The 20,880-nt window shown below is 46.7% G+C and overlaps 1 protein-coding gene across 7 annotated transcripts in view; it reads left to right on the forward strand.

Moving 5' to 3' along the window:
• LMF1 (lipase maturation factor 1) overlaps positions 1–20,880 on the forward strand; it is a 148,585-nt gene that overhangs the window by 88,878 nt on the left and 38,827 nt on the right. For 6 of the 7 annotated variants that reach the window (XM_015876946.3, XM_085513961.1, XM_085513960.1 and 3 more), the window contains one exon: positions 10,786–10,953. The exons of the other annotated variant lie outside the window; for it this stretch is intronic. In XM_015876946.3, the coding sequence (XP_015732432.2) occupies positions 10,786–10,953 (168 nt within the window). The remainder of the gene's footprint in view (positions 1–10,785; positions 10,954–20,880) is intronic. 7 annotated transcript variants of the gene reach the window in all.

Genomic DNA, 20,880 nt, shown 5'->3' on the forward strand with positions numbered 1-20,880 from the left:
TAGTGATAGCTTTGCGCCACTGGTTTGTTGGCATGGGGGATGTGCCCATTTCACATCACTGAGCACCCTGTGCTCACTACAGGCAATGCTCCCAGCCGATCTGTGCCTCTGAATCAAAGATAACCCACAAAAGCATTGGAGCCCACCCCCTTCCTGCTAGAAGAAGCTGCATCCTTCAGCAGCTGAGTGCATTTTCCATCCTCCTTGCAGCTTTGAGATCGTCCCCCCACCCCCCACCACCCCATGAGACTCCTTGCTGCCAGCAAGATGGCAGCAAGGGGCTCAAAAACCAAAGGATGCAAGTGGGACAGGGCTGAGGAAATGGCAGAGCTCTCCCCGGCAAGGGTTAAAGCCCAATCGGGGCTGCTGGAAGAGTTCAGTTGTTTTACATTAGGACGGGGCAGCCCTGGCTGCCTGACGTGCTCTGGGACCCGGGGGCTGAGTCCCCAGTGTTAAATCTGCGTAACCGATGCCGTACAACTGGCACCAGCCTTGACCACAAGTGGCCGTTAAAATAAACATCCCCGGGCTTAACTGACAGGCAGACTCAAGGAGAAACAGGCCTGCATGACGGGGAATATTAAATACCCGTCGAGAACCTAACTTCATCAGACAAACTCAGCCTCAATGCGGCTCTGTTTGAGCAGGCTTCGGGCATATGACGCCCTCAGGGGATCAGGGTGTGTGCCAGCAAGGGGACCCAGCCCTGCAGAGCACCCAAGGGACAGCCTGGGAGATATCTATAGGGAGGATACCCTAAAAATGGCCCTTGGTGAGCTGGCAGCTTGTACTGCTCCATGCCTGAGCGTGGCTCTTCAGGGAGCAGCACAACTGCTGTCCTGCTGCCACACAGACCCTGAGCTCGTGCTGGGTTTGCGCTCGTTAGGAAAGGAGGTAAAAGGCTTTATGAGAAATGAGGCATTTGGCCTGGGACCATGTTCTTATTTATAACCATGACTTGTACACCCTCCAATGCAGGACAAGTGTGAGGGCATTATTACGTCCACGGGGACGGCGGGACGACACATTTATTGGGTGGAATTTATTTGTCTGCAGAATTTATTTACTTTTCTTGTAGGAAAGCATAGAAACAAGCTACGCTTACAAAACAAGCGAGCCGATTGCACAAGGGCAGTGCTTCACCGAGCTCCAGGCTAAAGGATCCCATCGTTCCATCATGTTGTGCCCATCCTGCAGCCATGCTGCACTCTGTACTCGAAGGGGAACCATCGCAGTTGTTGTTCCCTGACCTGTTTGCAGCGCATCCAAGAGCTGCACTGCTTCAGCCCCACAGAAATAGTTAAGTTTTCAAAATACGGTGGACAAAACCAGGCAGAATTATCCTGGTGTTTATGTTAATGCCGTTTCGAGAGGAAAATGGAAATAAGGTAAACCGCATGCTAAAAACAATATATGAAGTCTTCACTATAACCGTGCAAGGTCTGTCAGTACATTGGAAAGCAATGTGGCAGAGTGGTCAGGCTTTACTGCTGAAAAATGGGATGGAAGAACGTACGAAACAAGATGTGAAGATGCATTAGAAATCTCTATTAAGTGCAGGAAGTGGCAGTTTTTTGTGCATATATCCGTGAAGATGGGAGCTGAACATCTTCACCCATTCCAGCCTTGCGTAAACATCTTGTCGGGGTGATTGCCAGTCACCATACAACAGAGGGGTATGATCTTCAGCCTGGGTCCCTAAGGTGAAGTCCATTCTGCTTTTGTATCTGAAATCTCTTGGGAGTAAGTGTTTTTGGTTTTGTTTTAATGCTAAAGTTAAATTCTGTGGCTTTTTCCCCCCTCTTTTGTGATGTGAATTGAAGTCTTTTCAGCAATGCTCAGGTGGCTCATAGAGCCAACCAGTACCAGGACCCCTTTCACACACCCCTCAGCCCCTCTCTCACTTTGGATGTTTCATTTATAATAGTGACTGCTCAAACCAGAGGGTTGTTTTAAACACACTTAGTTGAGGCAGATGATGTTCAGCTCTCTCTTGTGTAGCTGGAAAGTTAAACCAGACAGCCTGTGACTCTGAGTTTCCCCTCCTTCCCCTGCAGTTTGATTTGGCGTGGAGCAACGTGGTGTTCCAGTTCGGAGAATTCAAATGACCATCCAGGTAGCTTGTTCCTAATGGCACAATTTGCCCTTTGTGAACACATTTTATGAAAGATCCCACTGTTTGTCTCTAGTTGTAACTCTCTTGCGTGAAAGAAGAAAAAAAAACACCCTGTAAATGTCCGGGCTGCCAAACTGCCTAATCCAAACACAGGCACGAGCTGTGGCTTTGCTGGCGTTTGCCGCCCTCTGATTTTGCCCATGTGTTCCTTGGCCTGGTGCTGAACATCGTATTTATGAGCATGCACCCAAAAAAAAAAGCCCACTGAAGGAGATACGATTCTGGTTGACTTATGAAAAGGAAAAAGGTGAAGTAATGAAGGCCTTCACAGAAGCAGCCTCAGCACAGTGGAGCAGCGCTGTGCATTGGGGTAGTGAGTGGGGGATTAAACCCCACATTCCCTGGGTCCTGTGGGCAGGCATAGCATAGGAAAGATATACTTCAACCCACACTAATGCAGCAGATTTGTCCTTTAAAGCACATCCCCAAAGGGAGAGAATGGACTGTTCTGTACAGTATGGATCTCAAAGCATGGATGGAAAATGGGCACTGCCTGGCTTGGCAATGATTTGTAGTGTGGGGCACCGCATATGGAGAAGCAGATCGTTCATAGCTGTGAGCTGCTTGAAAAATGTCCATGTTGGAGCCTGGACACCCACAGAAACAGCTGCCTTTCCAGAGGGGTTGAACCTGGCATTTCCTCCCCAGGCAGTGGCTTGGAGGTCTGGGGAGCCTCCAGCCTCCACAATGTTGATGTCCTGCAGGCAGAGCCTCCACGAGACCATCAGATGTCATGGCAGAGCCACTCAGAGGTTCATTCTGCACATCCTGCCTTTGTGTTTCAGCAGGAAGATGTGTGTCCTTCTTCACTCTGCTTGTAGCCAGGTGAGAGCCAGGCTTTGGACTTGTGTTGCTGGCAGAGATGGGACTATAACAGCAGTGACAGCTGATGGGACAGCTGCTGCAAAGAGCTGGTTTTGCAGCCCAGTTGGAATCTCAGGAAAACCCTCCAAGGGAAGTCACAGGAGGCCACTGGGCCTTCTGGCTGCAGGAGGTCAGGGAGCTGGCAGCTTCTGATGAGGGCAGAAAGGCAAAACTTAAGTGGTTGGCTACCCCAGTGCCTGCGGGTACCCCAGTGTTGGCAATGTGGTAGGGTGGGGGATTGTGCCCCCTTAGCACTGTATCCCCTTACTGCGCCTGTACTTGGCATAACAGATTTGTGCAGAGACCTGAAAGACAACTTGCCTTTAAACCTTCTGCAGGGAGAGAAGGCTGAAATCTGTGCTGTCCTTTGTCCTAATTCAGTGCAAGCTTGTCATTGTATTTTCATTCAGCAGACAGGTTTTCTTCCTTCTCCTCCTCTTTTGACCATCTTCCATGATGTAGGTTCACCTTCAGATGTTCAGGGCAGTCTGTGATCTATATCTTTAGTTAGTACTTAAATTCAAACTGAACTTTAAACACTTTCCTGACCCCCTTGACAGTTCTATCTTTTGGCCTCGGGACACCACTTGCCAAGCGTTTTAAAACCACACGAATTTTGTTATCATTCCATGGCTGTCTTGTCGATGAGAGAGTGCCAGGAACTCTATACCGAAAGGGTCAGAAAATAGCAGCTCATTGAAAAATCTCACAGATTGATATTGTAGTGAAGCTTTGTCAAACAGATTGCTCAAGTCTGGGTGGAAATGAGCAGAATTGCTTTCTCTGGATGCACAGCCCAGCGATGACATGGAATCAGGGAAGCTCATCCCAGCTTGTATGTTTTGCACCCTTGATGTGCATTGGGCAGTTTGTCTATGCTAGTGATGTCTCATTGATTCTGGGGATCTTTGAGGTACCAGAGATCTCAGGGAAATGGGCTGTGGGACCCACGATGTCCCAGCTAGAGTTAATGGCACGAAAGATACTGGTCTCTGGAGAGACCCACACTCCTTTCCTTTGAAACATTTTGTTCTCAGGTGGAATAAGGAAATGGGTGAACCTTAGTGTTGTGTTAAGCTCTTTCTTCCTCTCTACTGGACAATGGGGCTTTGGCTCGCACAGTGATGATAAAGACTTGACGTGTGACTCTCTGTTCTCTCTTCTTGGCCATTGATCACATTGCAGGATGTAGCCAGTTTAGGTTGCTAATAATGGAGTATGTGATAGAAGACAGCAAATCCATTGGCATGCTCATGCGCCAAAGCAATCCTCAGTCCTACAGGAGGAAAGAGTAAATGAACCCAAAAGTAAGGTATATTAAAAGAAAATGTAAAATGGCAGAGGCCACATGAACTAAGCAGAGGTATTTTCTAGCTGTCTAGTCTAACGTTTGGTATCATTTTTCTCTGGGATTACAGGGGCTTTCACCTCATAAATTTGTGCCTGTTTGAGGTCGTTAATCTTTCTTTACATGTTGCCTTGCAATTTTAGAGCTTTGCCACCATCTGGGATCACATTTTAAATGGAGTTTCCACTCAGTACGTTCCTTTTCATGAAATTATTTATATATAGAGAAATATATAATAAATATATCAGGACTGGGTTGTTTTTAAACATTTTCAGTGCTTTCGCAAGGGCTTACCTTGTGTGGAAAAACTTGTCTTCTCTAATAGAGAGCCATAACAGTGACCAATTAAAGGATCACATTTGCAATATGCTCTTAAATGGCAATTTAAAATATTGGTGAGTGGCCTGCCTGGTGATCCATGGCAACATGAACTCCGTCAGAAAGCGTTGCTAGGGCTGTGTTGGGAATCATAGAGTGGCTTAGGTTGGAAGAGACCTCCTGGGGCAGGAGGTGCCAGGAAAACCCTATTTGATAGCAGCTCTGTGCCCAAGCTGGGGGAGAATGGGGTTCTGGTGGGCATCCCTGCCAGTGAGAGATGGGACCCAGGGAGAAGCAGCCCCTTGTCCCAGCCCTACTGCAATGGGAGCTTCTTGATAAATGTTAATTGCCTTCAGCTGCTGTTTCTTCCATGCATGCCATCCCGTCTGGTCCATCCCAAGTTTAGCATGACCCATGTGGTGCTGCTGTTCATAAGCAGGATTTTCCCCCAAAGTGGGGAGGCGGTGATGACCCATGGTTGGTAGCACCAGCTTCTGCTGGCTCCATAAGAGCCGAGATGTCTGTTCCTGGCCCCGCTAATTATTTTAAAGGGATTTTGAACAAATAAATAGCTTGAACAGTTCAGCAGTTCCTTGTGTAATTTTAGCTCCGGATCCCTCCAAGAATGTACAGAATAAATAGGTGAATCTGTAATACATCCACAATTAACTCTATATACGGCAAGCAGCTCGGAGGCATGCTATGTAGGAATAGTGTCAATAAACAGGTATGCTGTGGGCCGTGGAAATGTGGTCTTTATTACTGGAGGATAGCTCTGACCAGGAGGCAGGGTGCAGTCTGGAAAAGCAAACAGTGCTGCTATAGATCCTTCTGCCCCCACCCAACTTGCTGGAATTCAAACTGTGCTTTTTAGGTGTACCCATGGTAAAATACAGCCCTGTGAGCCAGCCCCGCTCCTCGTCAGATCTGCACTAAGTTGAGGCTGACTCATGATGAGCAAAGCTTGGCTTCATAGCTAAATGTCACAGATGTGGCAGGAAGGTTTCACCTACGCTGGTGACTTTGCAAATGTAACTTTGGGAACATGAAAAAAAAATTCCTCGGGATGTTTTATAACGCGGAGGCATGAAATTGCACAGCAGAATTTTCTCCCCAAGCCTTTTCCCCTCCGGCATCTGTGGCCGCATGTGCAGCCATCGTTCCCCAAGAAACCCAACGCCCAGACGTGAATCATTTCTCTGATTTTTCATGCTTTTAACTTTTCATTGCTGAGGCTTCGCTCAGCCGGGAGATCTAGGGACCTGCTTCAGCTTTGAAAAACCTTAGACGGAGGGAAGGCTGGGGAAAGGAGTTAAAAATGAAACAGCAGATTTATATATATAAAAAGTAAAAATATATGTTCTACATCTGAAGTTTATTTGGGTCCTTTGGGAGAGTGGCGCGGCACTATGTCTCTACTAAATTGCCAACATTTTATGGTCGTGCTGGCACCGAGTCAAACACACATCTTCTTGGCTTGCGCTGCTGTCTTGAAGCAGGCAGATTCCAGTGTGTTTTTCTATGAACTGAATATTACTGTTGACTGAACAAGGGAAGCTCTGCCCGACAAGAACATATAGGTAACTTTTCTTTTTAACAGATCTACCGAGACTTAATTATTTTGATGTTGTGCTATTGAAGAGCCGACCCCTTGTGACCCACCCAGACATTGGATGGCTGTGTTTGAAGAGAGATACAGCTTTTAGCTTTTTCTTGTGATTTTATTTTGATTGGCAATATAACAGTAATTGGAAAGTTTCAAAGGGACTATTTTTAAATGATTAGTTATTGTGTATGAAGGCGTGCTAGGAGCATGCATGCAGAGGCTTGTGTGCATGCGTGTATGTATAAAATACACACAGCACGAGTTACGGTTGGGATTTGCACAAGAAGCTGAGCAGTTTGCTGCTCAATTTCCTTCCTAAGCCCTTGCCTACATGTGTATCTTTGTGCAAAACCACCGTTGTTCATCAATCAAGCTTGCTGCACGTGTAGCGCGCCCACCACAAAGCCTTACAGGCTGGGCAGTAGCAGCTCTCTGTAAGCTCCCTGTGATGAAGAAGGGCATTTTGCAGGAGCCGCTGGTTACTGTGCATCACGAGAGGCATTCAAGCTTCAATACAGACACGCATCTTCCCACACATAGCAGCAGCTGGGAGTGACCCGGTTTATCTCCTTCCTGCACGCTGCCTTTTGCTCTCCTGCACGGGGCTGGGAAGCCATCTCTGCACAGGTTTTGGAAGGCAGAGCTTTGATCTACAGATGCGTAAGGAGGAAGGGTCAAGATCTGAAGCAGAACAGACTGGCAGAGAAAAAGCCTGTTGGATCACGTCGATCAAATTACACCCTGCCACGGAGAATCCTTTCTCTTTCTTTTTTTGGTCCAAAGTGCAAGAGAACTGAGAGCTTTCCTTTGAAGCTGGGAAGATGATTTCATGGCTCAGTGCTTCGGGAAGGTGAAGATGTGTGCTTTGCAGTTCATCTGTACCTTCCACAGACCTTTAGGAAAATATCTACCCGTACATCTCCACCTGGTTTTCCAGGGTACCACTCTTCACACCCTTCTGCTTGCAATGAAGCCTTCCTCTCCTCGGACTGCACCAAGCCCATCCTGCTCCTTTTGGCTGAGTAGCTGTGTGCTCTCACCACTTACTGGTGTTTGCTCTTGTTCAATTTCCTTCCCTCTTTCAAGATATTTCTGCAGATAAATGCACTCGCAGTTGAGTGTTTTGGTTAAGTAAGTGCTTTTCAGTGCAAACAAATAATGGTGTCTAGAGTATATAGGGACATTTATGGCTTGCTTTAGTTTTCACGGTCGCATTTGTGTGATAGGCAGCCAGGGTGATAGTTTGAAAGGCTGTCCTTAGAGTTGTTTTAATTTGAAGTCAAAATCAATAGATAACCCAATTTTACTTCATACAAACAGATTGAATAATGGATTTTTTGTTCAACTTTTTGAAATCAATTCCTTTGTAACTTGCTTCTGTTTTTTGAAAGAGAGCTTGAGCTTCAGGATGCTCCCCCTGAGGCTCCAGGAGATGATCTGCAGTACATGGGAAGGGAAGGAAAGCAGGCATCCATCCCTGCAGGGATACAGCTCACATGGTGCATTTCTGCCCTCATTTCTTGTCTTGAGAGTGGAGGCTTTGCTCTTTCTAACTCAATGCTCACATGGGCATCGTTCCTCTTGTGGTACAGTATGCCATGCTCAGCCCTGGCCTGGCAGCATGTTGTTCAAGGACAGTGTGGGACTTGTTCTCATGCACATGTTTAGGGCAGCTTGGAGATCTCCCTCAGTTGAGATGGGGTATCTGACACAGCTTTAGTACTCTGTCAGAGTTTGTGTAATGCTGTGCCAATGGGGAGGCTGGGAGGAGAGCCCGTGTGCATTTACAGTCCCAGAGAAGAGCATTTGCTCCGGTATATAATAGCCTTCTGTTGGGTTTTAGTAGCGTATAGTTTAGTAAATTAGGAGTCTTCAGGTACTTAGCGCTTTAATGGTTCTCACTAAGAACGTAATTAAACCATAGACCCCTTAGGGAGAAAAAACAGTTTATTGTGCATATTTTTAGAATCTGTTACCAACCCTCATAAAACCAGGTAGAGACAAGCCAGAGAACATGCCATAGCTGGCGACCCAGCATGCATTTATCACGGCCAGCAGCCCCTGCCCAACATCGCGCCCAAGTCACACGTCACAAATCTGCCCTGTGAATTATGGAATTAATTTTCCCCAATCTTGTTTCAGAACTCGTTTGTTTTTTTTTTTCCCTCCGGCTGCCGGAGGTGTGAGGCAGGCAGCTTTATTGTATCGTACTTTGTGTTGACACATAAAGCCGGTTTTTGCTAATCGTTTTTTTATTTAAAAACCCTTTCTGCTGTGCAGGAGGACCCAGAAACGTGGCTGCTTGGAGGCTGTGCTGAGCCGTCCTTGGCCTTGTTTATTCAGTTGCATCTGAGCTGGAGCTGTGTTTTTCTGTGTGTCAGGATTTCGCCATTCCCCATGCGTGGAGCTGCTGGCTGCTTCCTAGACTGGTGGTAGCCGTGAGGCAAAGTGCAAAGCTCAAAATCCTTTGTGAAAGGTGCTGGGTAAGAGATGCTGGAATGCATTTCCCTCCTCTCATGTTATGACAGTCTTGATGGACACAATTGCACTAAGAGGTGTTCAGCACACTTGTGCTTTGCAGGTCCCCCTGAGCACCCCAGCAGCCAGCATCAGGCTTTCCCAGCATTTCCCCTAGCTTTCACACAGTATCCCAGCTCTATGCTCCAGCCTCAGCAATGAGCAAAGCCGGCTTTCTCCCCGGGAAACTCATGCAGTGCTCAGAGCATCTGGAAGGCATCGGGAGGAACACACACACGCAGTGCTCACCGCCCGCACCCTCCCCTTGCAGCCGCTCCACTCAGTGCTGGGACACGAGATGCTTCTCTCTCCCCATCTTTTGCTCAGCTGGAAGATGTAGGCTTCAGAGAAGCAGCTGCTGTTTTGGGGAGAAAGGCTCCTGGCTGATGGTGCAGTAACTAAAGGAGGGCTCTAAGAAAGAAGACAGACTCTTGAGCATGGTCATTTGCGATAGGACATGGGGTTGCGTGAGCATGAGTGCCACCTTCGTGCAGCTCCTTTTGGCCTAAACATGGCAACCTGTGGGATTGTTATCAAGGTCAGCTTAGCTTAACGCATCTGAGAAAAGAAATGAGTCAAAGAAGCCTGACTGAAGTCAGTTTTGATTACTGCATTTTAGGAAAAAAAAGATAAAAGAATGAGGTCAGTTTTGGTTATTGCACTTCAGAAGAAAAAAAAAAATACGTGAAAGCAGCCAAGAAAGCAACCTGCCTTTCTGGAAGGGTGAAAGCATTTCTCAGCAGCTTATACTGAAGGTATGAGGTCTCTCAGTGACCCTCCCCAGAGCTCTGAGAGCCCCATAGCCATCATATGGGAGCAGAGTAACCGGAACTGGGGCTGTGGTGGCAGCGGGGCCGCATCCCCCCGGGCTGGGGGGGCTCTGACCCCCACCTCCACACACCGGCCAGGACCCCGCAGTGCTCCATGACCCCATTGCCGCTCCATCCGCTGCCGCTGTCCGAGGAAGGAAGGATGCGGTCTCCTGTCCTAAGGGGTTACAGCAGCCTCCAGCCCATGGAAAGCAACACGTTTATTAGTCCCAGCTTTGCTAATGGGGAATTACAATAGTTGTGGGATTTGGCAGTGGAAACGTGCTCGATTGCCATGCATAGTACAATATTTTCCCTGTTTTGTTTGTAGTTTTGATTTAGCTACAAATAATTTAAAGATGTGTTGTGTCTCCTTCAATTAAAACTCGCCTCTTCATCCTCTCTGTTTCTCTGACAGAGTTTTAAAACAATCCCAGTGAGTTTGAGCTTGTCAGACATGCTAAGGTAAATTGTTCACTCCTTTCTTTTTGGTTTCGATTGCAGCGTTTCTGAGGGTTGCTGCTATTAACATAGCACAGCTTGCTGCCTTTGTCGTACTGGGTGGAAGATCTCCCTACATCAACAAAATTCAGAAGAATAATATTGTCACGCAGCCAGCATGTAAATACCTTAAACCAATATAGCGTGTTTCGAGGAATTAAGACTTTCCTCTCCCGAATTATGATGTTGGGAAGTAGCTCGACCACCACATTTATTTCAAATTTAAACATTTTGAAAGAGGATCTCCGAGGGTTTTGAAATCTGGTTCCCATTCCTGTCTCCGTTTGACCTCCTTTGTGACCCTAAGAAAAATCTTTTTCTCCGTTACTGGATCAGCTCTGTTACTCTCCCCATCTCTTGTGTTTCTGCAGAATGATTTAACATCCATTGGTGTGGTACTAAATGAGCAGGGGTTCAACTGAGGTTGAATGATTTGGGGTACGATGAAAAGGAAGAAAATTAACTCCTGTTTTCTAAAAGATGTATTGGCTTAAAAATTCCTGGGTTTTGCATGAAAAAGGTTTGGATGAAACAGTTTCCTCTAAAACGAAAGGAAGTGCAGGGAAGAGAAGGAACGACCCCACAGCTCTGTTGGATCCCTCCGATACCTTTGGGCTGGGGCTGACTCTGTGTTTTCATCTTTCAGACCCAGCCGGTGCCCAACCCCATCGCCTACTTCATGCACCGCTCACCAGGCTGGTTTCATCAGTTCGAGACGCTCTTCAACCACTTCATCGAGCTGGTGGTGCCCTTTTTCATCTTCATGGGACGAAGGATGTGCATGGTGCACGGTGTTCTGCAGATCCTTTTCCAGGTGAGATGCTCCTGGGTTTGCTTCCTGAGGTCCCATCTCCTCCCAGCACATTACAGGGGTCTCCATGTGTGCTGCAGCCACATCCCTCGCACCACTCCACCACTTGGGTGGCAGCGAGGTGGTTGCTGTACCCATGTTTCCAAACTGGAGCAGAGGAACTGATGCAAGAACCGGGTCAGGAGTTCAGGCTCCAGTGAGTCAGAATGATTCAGAGCTCTCATCTCACAGTTGGCTTTGGGGTGACTCGCGCTGGTGGGGCTGCCCTGGGTGTATTGCTGGAGAGGTGCTCCCTGGCCTCTGCTTCATTTCCCATTCATGTCGACAGCCGAGAAACATTGGCACAGGGCAAGTGTGCAGGGGCTGATCCTGCAGTGGCCAGGAGGCTGTGGTTGGTCAGGATGAATCATAGAACAGCTCAGGTTGGAGGGGACCTCAAGGATTACCCAGTTCCAACCCCTGCCATGGGCAGGGCTGCCACCCACCAGATCAGGCTGCCCAGGGCCCATCCAGCCTGGCATTAAATGCCTCCAGAGATGGGGCATGAATACTTGCAGTTTCTCTGCAAGTTGATATTTATGGACATCTTTCTCTGTGGTGTTTTGGGTTTTTTTGGTTTTTTTGTGTGTGTTTAAGGGCTATTTTGTATGGCTGAATTTGAGTTATTTGGTTTTGTCCCGTTCTTCTTTTACAACCATCAGATTTACCGAGCTTAGATTCATAGCAAAAATCCATTCTTCAGAAATTAATGGCGTTCTTGTTTCAGTTGTGGGTTGTTGTTGTTTTCTTTTTTCACATGAAATAAATAGCTGTGCAGAATTTAGAGGAAAGAACCTCCTGAACACATGTTCTGCTTTCCAAAGCCTCATCTCATTTCTCCCTTCTGAGCTCCAGGATAACTGGAAGCCCCAAGCGAAGCCGTGCTGACGTGCAGCAGCACAGCTCCCACTTACTGCAGCCTTTGTTCGGTATCACTCCAGCGTCGTGAAATTCATATGCTGTAGCTGTTACTGCTTCCTGTAAATACGTGTGATGATTAAACTGGAGAACAGCTTATAAACTCTATTGGTAAACCACAAAAATGCTGATCAGATTTTAAAGGGCTGACATAAAAGCCGTGGGATTTGTGCACTCACAGAGGAGCCCGCTTGCTCCCCTGCTTCCCAAGCACGTCGTGTTGAGCTGGGTACCAGCGAACACACAGTATGGATCCTCAATTGCTTGGCACAGCCCTTTGCACCAGGTTTTGCTACAGTGGAGGCTTGGGCCAAGGTGAGGGCAGCTGCTTGTGCACCATGGGCAGAGCAACACATCCTCTGTCGGCTGCTCCTTGCTTCCTGCTGATGGAAATTGGATTAGCAGATAGGAATTGGAAGTAGGAATAGTTGTGCACATGAAGAAGCATGGGGAGGATGACAGTAGCTCTTTCTCAAGGCAAACAGGCCCAGAAAGGAGCCGAGCAGCTTCTTAGAAAATAAAGACATGTTGCCAAAGTGCAGGCTTTGGCATGGCTGTTCTGCTCTGCTCAGTTCTGCCTTGATAGAAAAATAATAGTTTAATGGACTGCGACGATGCTGCTTTGCCTTCACATCTCTGACAGTGAAACTTGCTTTCCCAAAGCCTGAGCTGCTGAGCCTTCCTTGGCTGCTTAGTGCTGGGCTGGCCTTGTGCTGCAGGGCCCTAATGAGCAGCACCACTGACTGTGGGCTGGGGACTTAAGGCGAAGCCAGTGGGATCTGAGAAAGCAAACTACACCCAATAGGGGCTTGTAATGCATGCATCTGACCGCCCTTTAATTGGTGCTTTATTGATAGTTTGCAATTACTGACTTATTTCTATCACGAGTGGAGTCTGCAAAGGCAAAAAAAAAAGAAGGGTCCCAGTGTAAAATGCAGCTCTGGTGCATTTATAGCATTTCAACAAAAACCTGTTTATTTAATATTTACTACCCTTTTCTTCATTCAGAATGACTTTTATTGACAATACTTCTGCTCTGCAAAGGAAGCAATAAAGTTTAATGTTGATATACCACTTAATTCTGCTTTTCAAGATTTGAATTGACATTACATGCAAGTTTTATTGGACATTTTATAATTGTTATTGGAGTCATGGTGGCTAGGTTGAGTAAGTGTATTTTTCCAGATTCCAACTGGCCTGGAGAATATTGCTTTGTCAGGAGCCCAAAGAAAGTCGTGCTTTTAAAAAGTCTTTCTTTTTTAATTCCAAGTGTGAACTTATTCTTCTTGCCCAGTTCACCTTTGCAAAGAAGAAGGCTCGGTGGGATTGCTGTGCAGTTGTGCCTGTGAGGCTGCAGGCACAGCATGTCCTGCTGCTGCTGCTGGGAGCTCAGTGCTGTCAGTGGGAGCGTGGTTTGGGTCTGCTTCTTTCCCATCTGAGTCCTCCATAACTTGAACTTCCAGAAATCTCCTCATTTGGCTGCTTTTTTGATCTCAGAATCAAGGAGTGGGTTGAGTGCTGGCCAGTTCCCATTAGAAAAATCATTTGTTGTTGCTAACCATTGGGCTGGAGAGAGAGAGAGCTCTGTGATTTACAGCTATGGGTATAGCTTTTGCAGGACATCTGTACTCAGAGATGTTCTCGATCAAATCACAGTGCCCAGAGCACATTTGCCAGGATCAAAGGTGAGCTGAGAGAAAACATCATCCAAGGATTCAATGCAGCATGTCCAGGCTCCGTCAGCAGTTTGTCCTCTGTGCTCCTGCTTCATATCCTCAACACCAGCCATTCCCTGCTCCCAAACTCCAGCCTATATGGGCTAACATCATCCCTTGGGCATTGTGCTTCCTTTGGTGTCTGTTGGGATCTTCCCCCCTGGGCTTTCTCAGATGCAGAGCAGTGCACTGAACACATCCCACCTGCAGGAGCCTGCTCAGGTCTCACCAGGCAGAAAGGTATTAGCAGTTGATGGTGGCAAAGCCTCTCCTTTGGACTGCATGTATTTAGAAAGACATTTTAGATAAATGCAGCCAGTTATAAAGGATCTCCAATGTAAATAGGTGGCATTGTTTAAAAAGCAAACAAACCCATATTCTAGCACTTACAGTATGTAGAAATCCAAATCTGAAACAGAGATAAAAGTAAATGAACATTTAACTTTTCAATGTCGTTAGGGATTTATTGTAAGCAGGTGCCAGACTTGACGTGCTGAGCAACACTGCTGTAAATTGTCTCTGCCAGGAATGCAGCTGGAGGAGAGAGTTACAGCTCAGCTCCATCCCTGCTTGGGGCTGCACTGCAGCTCCATAAAACCAGGCTGGTGGGGAATGTCCAGGTTGAGCCTCAGAAACCTCTAAGTATGCCTAAGTTGGAGTTCGCCTCTTGCTCACATTATAACCAACAGTCTTTGGAGTTTGTGAGAGTAGCATGTAGAGGTGGAAGAACTGTAGAATCATAGGCTCCTTTGAGATGGAAGGGACTTTTAAAGGCTATCTGGTCTAATTCCCTGCTCTGAACAGGGATACCCACAGCTCCATCAGTGCTCAGAGCCCCATCCAGCCTGACCACAGGTGTCTGCAGGGATGGGGCACCACCACCTCTCTGGGCACCCTGTGCCATTCCTCACCTCCCTTAGCATAAAGAAATTTTTTCTTATATCCAAAAAGGGGGTCGTAGAAATGGTCCTAGACTTTCTGAAGGCCACAGGTGAGATTTGGACATTGTTATTCTCGGTTCTGTAAGGCATCAAGCCAGAACCCTAAGGAGCTCATGGTTTTAAGGGATGGAGGGTGGAAGTACTGAATGGGTAAAGGAGAAGCAGGGTGGGGGAGGCAAGTCCTTGCCCCGCTCATAAACCAGAAGCCATAAGGTAGAGGACCCTTCCACCAACACATCACTCCCATGGGTTCATCCCTCTGCTCACCACCCACTGCCAGCATCAAGCACGAGGGTCCGGGAGTGAAATCGGAGAGGGTGCAAAACCATCTCCTTGCTGCTTTGCGGGTGTTTCGCTGTTCTGCGTCGCTGGCTCCTAAAACCCTGAAGCTGCATGTTTTTCACGATGTCTAACACACAGCTTACACCAGCAAACGTATTTCTTGGCTCTTTAAGGCAGCCTGTAAAATTACACTGCTTGGCAAACGAGTTGATGAGGGGAAGCTAAAGGGAAGCCAAAAAGTGAGGAGAAAGCCACCTTGCCCCCATGAGCTGGCAGGTAGGGCTGGATCCAAGTGCTTGTAGGGATGGCACAAGAGGGGCTGAGGTTTTCTACAGCCATGGAGCGATTTCAGCTGTGCCAGGTGGGAAGGAGCTTCAATATCACAACGGTAAAATAAATAAATATATAGTTTATTGCAAATAGTAAGTGGAAAGCTAGCGCTGTTGGAAAAGCAGGGTCATTCCTTTGCTTCTAGGGAGCTGTTCTGGGTAGTAGTCATGGTTTGGGATTTCCAGGGTTTTATACCTCAGATCACTTTGGATTCAGATGAAATTTGGGGGCCTGATCTCTTTCATGGCTCCTGGAAACTCCTGGCACCTTCTGCGTGGAGCAGTGCTGTACAGCTCAGGAGGTGCCAGGGGCATCAGTGCTGGGAGGAGATTGGTATAAAGCAGTTCTGCTGGGGCTTCAGAGCTGCCACAAGTCCTCATCCCACAAAGGTTTGGCAGTGGGCGTAATTCAAGGCTGTCTGAGGGTGTTTTCAGCAGGAGCTGTGTGTGAAAGGCAGGAATGACAATGCCAAGAGCAGAGCTGAGTTCCAAGCTTGCGGAAAAGAAACATAAAAGCCCTCAGCAGTCAAAGCCGTCGTTCTGATTCAGAGTGCTGACCAACTAAACTGCAGCTCTTGGGTCCATCCAAAGCTCTGTATTATGGAAGCAGCTGCTTTATGATCTGGGGGAGGGCCAGGGCTCCACCAGAGAGCTGGGAAAACACCCTGCTTGCTGCTCTGCTGGGCACCACACTGGGACATGTGGCCCTGGCTGAGGTGGAGACACTCAGAGAGGGGCAGAAAAGCATCTTCATCATTTTCCTGTCTTTATTTTTTATTATTTTAAAGCAGAAGGCAGTTGTTGAAAAAAATATCTTTATTTTCTCTGTTGTGTTTTTCTTTTTTTCTCAGCTTGGACAAATCTCAACCTTCTAAAGATTTTAATGCAGGTGATCCTTTTCCCATCTCCTCTCCAAAGCTGTGCATGGGAAGCAAAGCAGGGGTTTTTCCCCTCTTTCTGGGTAGGACCAGCCCCCCCACCACTGCCAATGCCATGCTGTGAGACCTTGGAGGGATGAACAACCCCTCAAGCCACACACACACAAATTAAATCAGGCTGCTGCAGTGCCACAGCTGCAACATATTGTGTTGCTAAGTTAGGAGGTAGCAGAGGTCACAGCAGCAGCCCAGATAGAAGGAACAAAAATTAAACAGCTCCCCCCACCCCTTTCCTGCAGAAAGTGTCTGAATCAGTGTTTGTTTTCACTTGTCAGATATGAGCTTGGTTTTGTTCTTTTTCTTACTCTGGTGTAAGTCAGATGCGTCTCCAGGAAGACAAACCCCGGGCTTGCGTCAGAAGAATCAGAGCCCTCATTTCTGCTTTAGTTACACACCTATAGGATATTTGAATTGCTCAGGTAGTTGTTTCTATTTACTGGCATGGGGTAGTGTAATGTTCTGTAGGAAGAGCATGTGTGAAAATAAAGCTGGTGCCCTGTGTGCCACCCCGGGGCTGCTGGATAATGTGGGCAGGAGGCAGAAAACACAGGCATTTACCCTACAAATAGGCAGCCTGAATTAAGATCACAGAAGAGATGCAGACAGTATTTCTCCATGAGGTGTCCCTGGGCCAGCCCCTGATTTCACTTGCATCAAAGAAGCTCTGCAGTGGCAGATCTCCAGCACAGCAAGGTTGGGTGTGAGGGAGCTCGGTCCCCAGGGCTGGTGCAGGCAGATGGTGGATGTGTAGTCCCGAAAGTCCAAATTGAGTTGATTTTGTTGTGGTTTAGAAAGCAACAAGAAACAGAAAACGTCCCAGGGAAATTAACAATAGAGCATTAGTTTGCTGCTAGGGGAGAAATGGTCCGCTGGAAAAGAGTTTTATAGCTCAATTGTTTTAAAATCTGGCTTGGATTCGGGTCTGAGATGGAGGACGAAGGGAGAGTGTTTGAAAAGTTATTGGGAACCCTGAAGCTCTGTGCTGGGACTATGGCAGTCACTGCTGCAGCCCCAAGTCGCTGGGACTGGCCCTGTGTGCCCATCCCTGTCCCTTCCATCCCCATCCAGCAACAGCAAAAAAGAAAAGGCATGGGAAATCAAAGGAGCTGCAGGCTGGATTTTCCATTGCATTTTAAACCCCCTTAAATTAAATACCAAGCTGTTTAAAAAAAAAAAACACAAAACAAAACAAAAAAATCCAACCCAACTTAGGCAGAACCCAAACCATTAAATCACTCTTATATTTGATTTCACATCCATGTGAAATAATAATATCTGTCACAAGGCGAGGCTGCCATACCAGACACAAGAATACCAGCGCATACCACCCCAAATCAGTAAATAACGCTGCTCGTATAATGGTGTCTGGTATTAGTTAGCAACAAGTTTAGCTCTTGCATTTTGCAGTAGTCAGAGTGACTTAGAAACACTTACTGTTAGCCATAGGAGTGCATTTAATTAGCTTCTGATTCAGGGGGCTGGGGGGCTTTTCTTTTCTTTTCTTTTTTAATCATTAAATAAAGTGTCACCCCTAGCCAGTGCTGTAAACTCTATTTTGATTGTGGCTGCAATAACCCCTTTGGGCGTCATTCAAATTGTACTAAACAGTTTCTGGAGAGCGCTGGTTTCTCTCAAAATAAACCAAAGTCCAGCTTTGACAAGCTCTAATGAAAAACAAATTGTTATATTACTTAGAAAAATAATTTGAAGGAAGTCTGAATTAGTTGTAAAGGTGGAAAAGGTTCAGCTACTTGAAAATAGAAATTTGGAAGGTATTTATTTTAACCATTAAGCCAGCGGCCTTGAAATACAGCCTTGTTTGTTACAGAATGCGCCTAACGAGAGACATGAATCATGCTGTTAATCAGTATGGGAACTTGATTAATTGGAAAGGGGACCGTCAGTGACTCCAAAAGGCGGAGTCTCCTGGCAGCGGTTTGACACGGAGCCCTGGAGCTGGTGTGATTTACCATCAGTCATCCTGCTGGCACTCGGAGAGGAGCTTTGGAGGGATCCCACAGCCTTGGGTTTGTGGGTTGTTGGTGTTTCTTTTAAATAGAAAATAAAATGTGGTTCTTTGGGATGCTGTCAGCCTTCGGTTGTGTTCGGTTGTCCTTGAGACGTGCTTTGTGCAGAGCAAGGCTGAGCCTGTCTCAGCGGCATCTCATTGGGATGGCCCGGGCTCCTGTTGTCTCACCTTTGCTACTGATAGTGGTTTTGCTTATTAAACCTGAGAGGCAGCTTTTACACCCAGCTATGAAATCGGATTTGCATGGGAGGCCCCAGCGATGTGAAGTGCGGCCATGGTTATAAAATCTCAGCAGGAAGGCCCGTATTCATTTTCACTGTTGACTGGGGCTCTTGGTTTGGGGGCCAGGAAGAGCTTGAGTGAGTTTGGCCATCCAAAAGCCCTGTTTGTGTTTCACATCAGTGTGAATTTGCTCACAGGACTTGGTTTCCCCACTGCAGGGCTATTCAGCTTTGTTTTGGGCTCATGGTTCCAGCTCCATTCGGCACTGTCAGTGTGACATCCATGCTGGCACTTGGGGACCAAAGAGGTGGCCTTGCTGAGCCCCAGCATGCAGAGATCACAAGTCAAACCGCAAATTGCTAGGCTTGCTTCAGTATAATGCAACAGGCTGTGGCTGCCCTGTGTGTTCATCCTGCCTTACAGCCCGTCAGGGTGCTCGTTCCCATTTGCTGTGTAGGCTGTTCTCTTCTCACTACATGAACACCTTCCAGAGCCGTATTAAATGACATGGCCGACATCCACACATGTGGGCCTGCCTTTGCCAAGGGAAGAGCTTGTGGAGCACTTAGGCTCACAGGGCTCTAGGGCAGGCTTGGTTTTTGTTTTTCTTTCCTGTTCTAATTTTGCATTTGATTTTTAAGATTTCTCTGAGATTCAGGATCCTTGTGTCTGCAGGGCTGTAGCACAATTCCAGGTGGTTGGGCTTGAAGAGAAAAATCAATTACGGTGATGTTGTCAGTGAAACTATATGAGTTGGCAGGGGTACAATAGCTTCAGAACATCTGCACTTTCCAGATGTGATTCACTCTGAACGATGCTGCAGCATTTGTGTCCAAACAAGGATGGGAGATAAAGTATGTGTTGCACATGTGATTGCATGTATGTATAAGTATATGTATAAAGCATTGTTTAATGAGAGCCAGACCGGCTGTAAACCAGAGATGTTACTGTGCTCAATGACATGATCTTGAACATCTTCTGTTGTTATATTTCCAGTGGTGATTGTTTATTTCTGTTTAGGTGTAGCTGCTGATGCTAACTAAATCATTATGATCCATCACATTGCACAAGCCAAAGCACTCACCCATTAATACGTGTCAAATGTCTCTTTAAGCTGTAGACTCAAGCAGATTCAGAGTAATGGCTTTAAGCAATAGTGAAGCTCTTCCAAGTTTAATCACTTTGTACCATATTCCTGATTTGAACCAGTCACGCTGCATCTTCCCAACCCTTGGCTCCCACCAGGTCTTTGCTAATTGTCACATTGCTTTTCAGCAGTGTAACTGCGGTGGCGCTGGGGTTTTGGTTTCTCTCCCCCTACCATCTAGGTTGCAAGGATCTTGAAATAATGTTTTATATTGAAATCTAAAAAGAAAAAGAAATAGAGGAGGCATCAGAATAGCCTAAATGGAAACAGATGGCAGATTATGAACTTTTTTTTAATGGAAATTTATAATAGATGTATTCTGAAGAGTCATTGAATAGTGTCAGACACAGACATGTGAAGACAGAATGTGCCCATTTGAGAAGTGGAAGCAGCGGGGAGTGGGCTGTTGCCTTTGGTGCATTTTCTTGTGTTTTAGAAGGATTTTGCTGTGTAGTTAACAGCCACAGACAGATTGCCTGGCCAGTGTATCTCCAAGTCCACTGAGACCATCCTGTGTGCCTGAATGATACCTGCTATCTCCCCAGGTCATCAACTCTTTCGTTGTTAATTTGCAAATTAAAGTAGGTTGTTTTCTGCCAGGTTAAATTGGGATGTTTTTAATGCATGTGAAGTTATATGGATAGTATGATGTGCATACACCCTAAATCAGCTGATCAGGGACACGAGTCCTACCAGTATCCCTTGCACAAAGGTTGAATGAACTTAAACCCATTAAAATGAATCCTGTGCAATTCCAGATTAAGGGCAGAATGCTGGAATGTGTTGTCCGCGCTGCATAGGGACAGTGGTGAGGGTGGATTTCATGGTGTCCTGCTTCAGTGAAAATAACTCATTAGCTCGTTCTGGGCCAAGTTGCTGGCTTTAATGTTTCTCTGTAATGATGCTGCCTCCAGAGAGGTTTTATTTTGATTTGGAAGTGTTGGGATGAGGATGCAGCCCTGAGATGCTTTAGCCCACACGCAGTTTACACAGCTGTATTATTTGATTCCCCAGGCACCTCCGAAGGCATTATCTCTTTGGAGATGCAACAGCTAGAAATTGCAGGAAACCTGTGTCACTCAGTGCTTTTATCTTCCTATAAAAACAGGGCTTTCTTGGAGCCAGTGACTCAGAGCAGTCTCTGATCAGTGCGAGATGCTCCAGTGTACAGTGGAGCAGTGTAAAGTGCTATGGCACTTTAAGTTTACACCCTAGTTCAATTAGAAAAACTTGGAAGTGCAGAGAAATGCGAGTCACATTGGTTTTGCAGACTGAGACAGCTAGTGGCCTCTAACGATGTTCCCTGCTTATCACATTGGCACTTCTCAGGACTTTTGCTTATGAGAGATGAAAGAGAAAATCCCAGGGGC

The sequence above is a fragment of the Coturnix japonica genome, chromosome 13 (genome assembly GCF_054131305.1).
Source record: "Coturnix japonica strain WE chromosome 13, WE-NBRP24, whole genome shotgun sequence".
Taxonomy (NCBI): domain Eukaryota; kingdom Metazoa; phylum Chordata; class Aves; order Galliformes; family Phasianidae; genus Coturnix; species Coturnix japonica.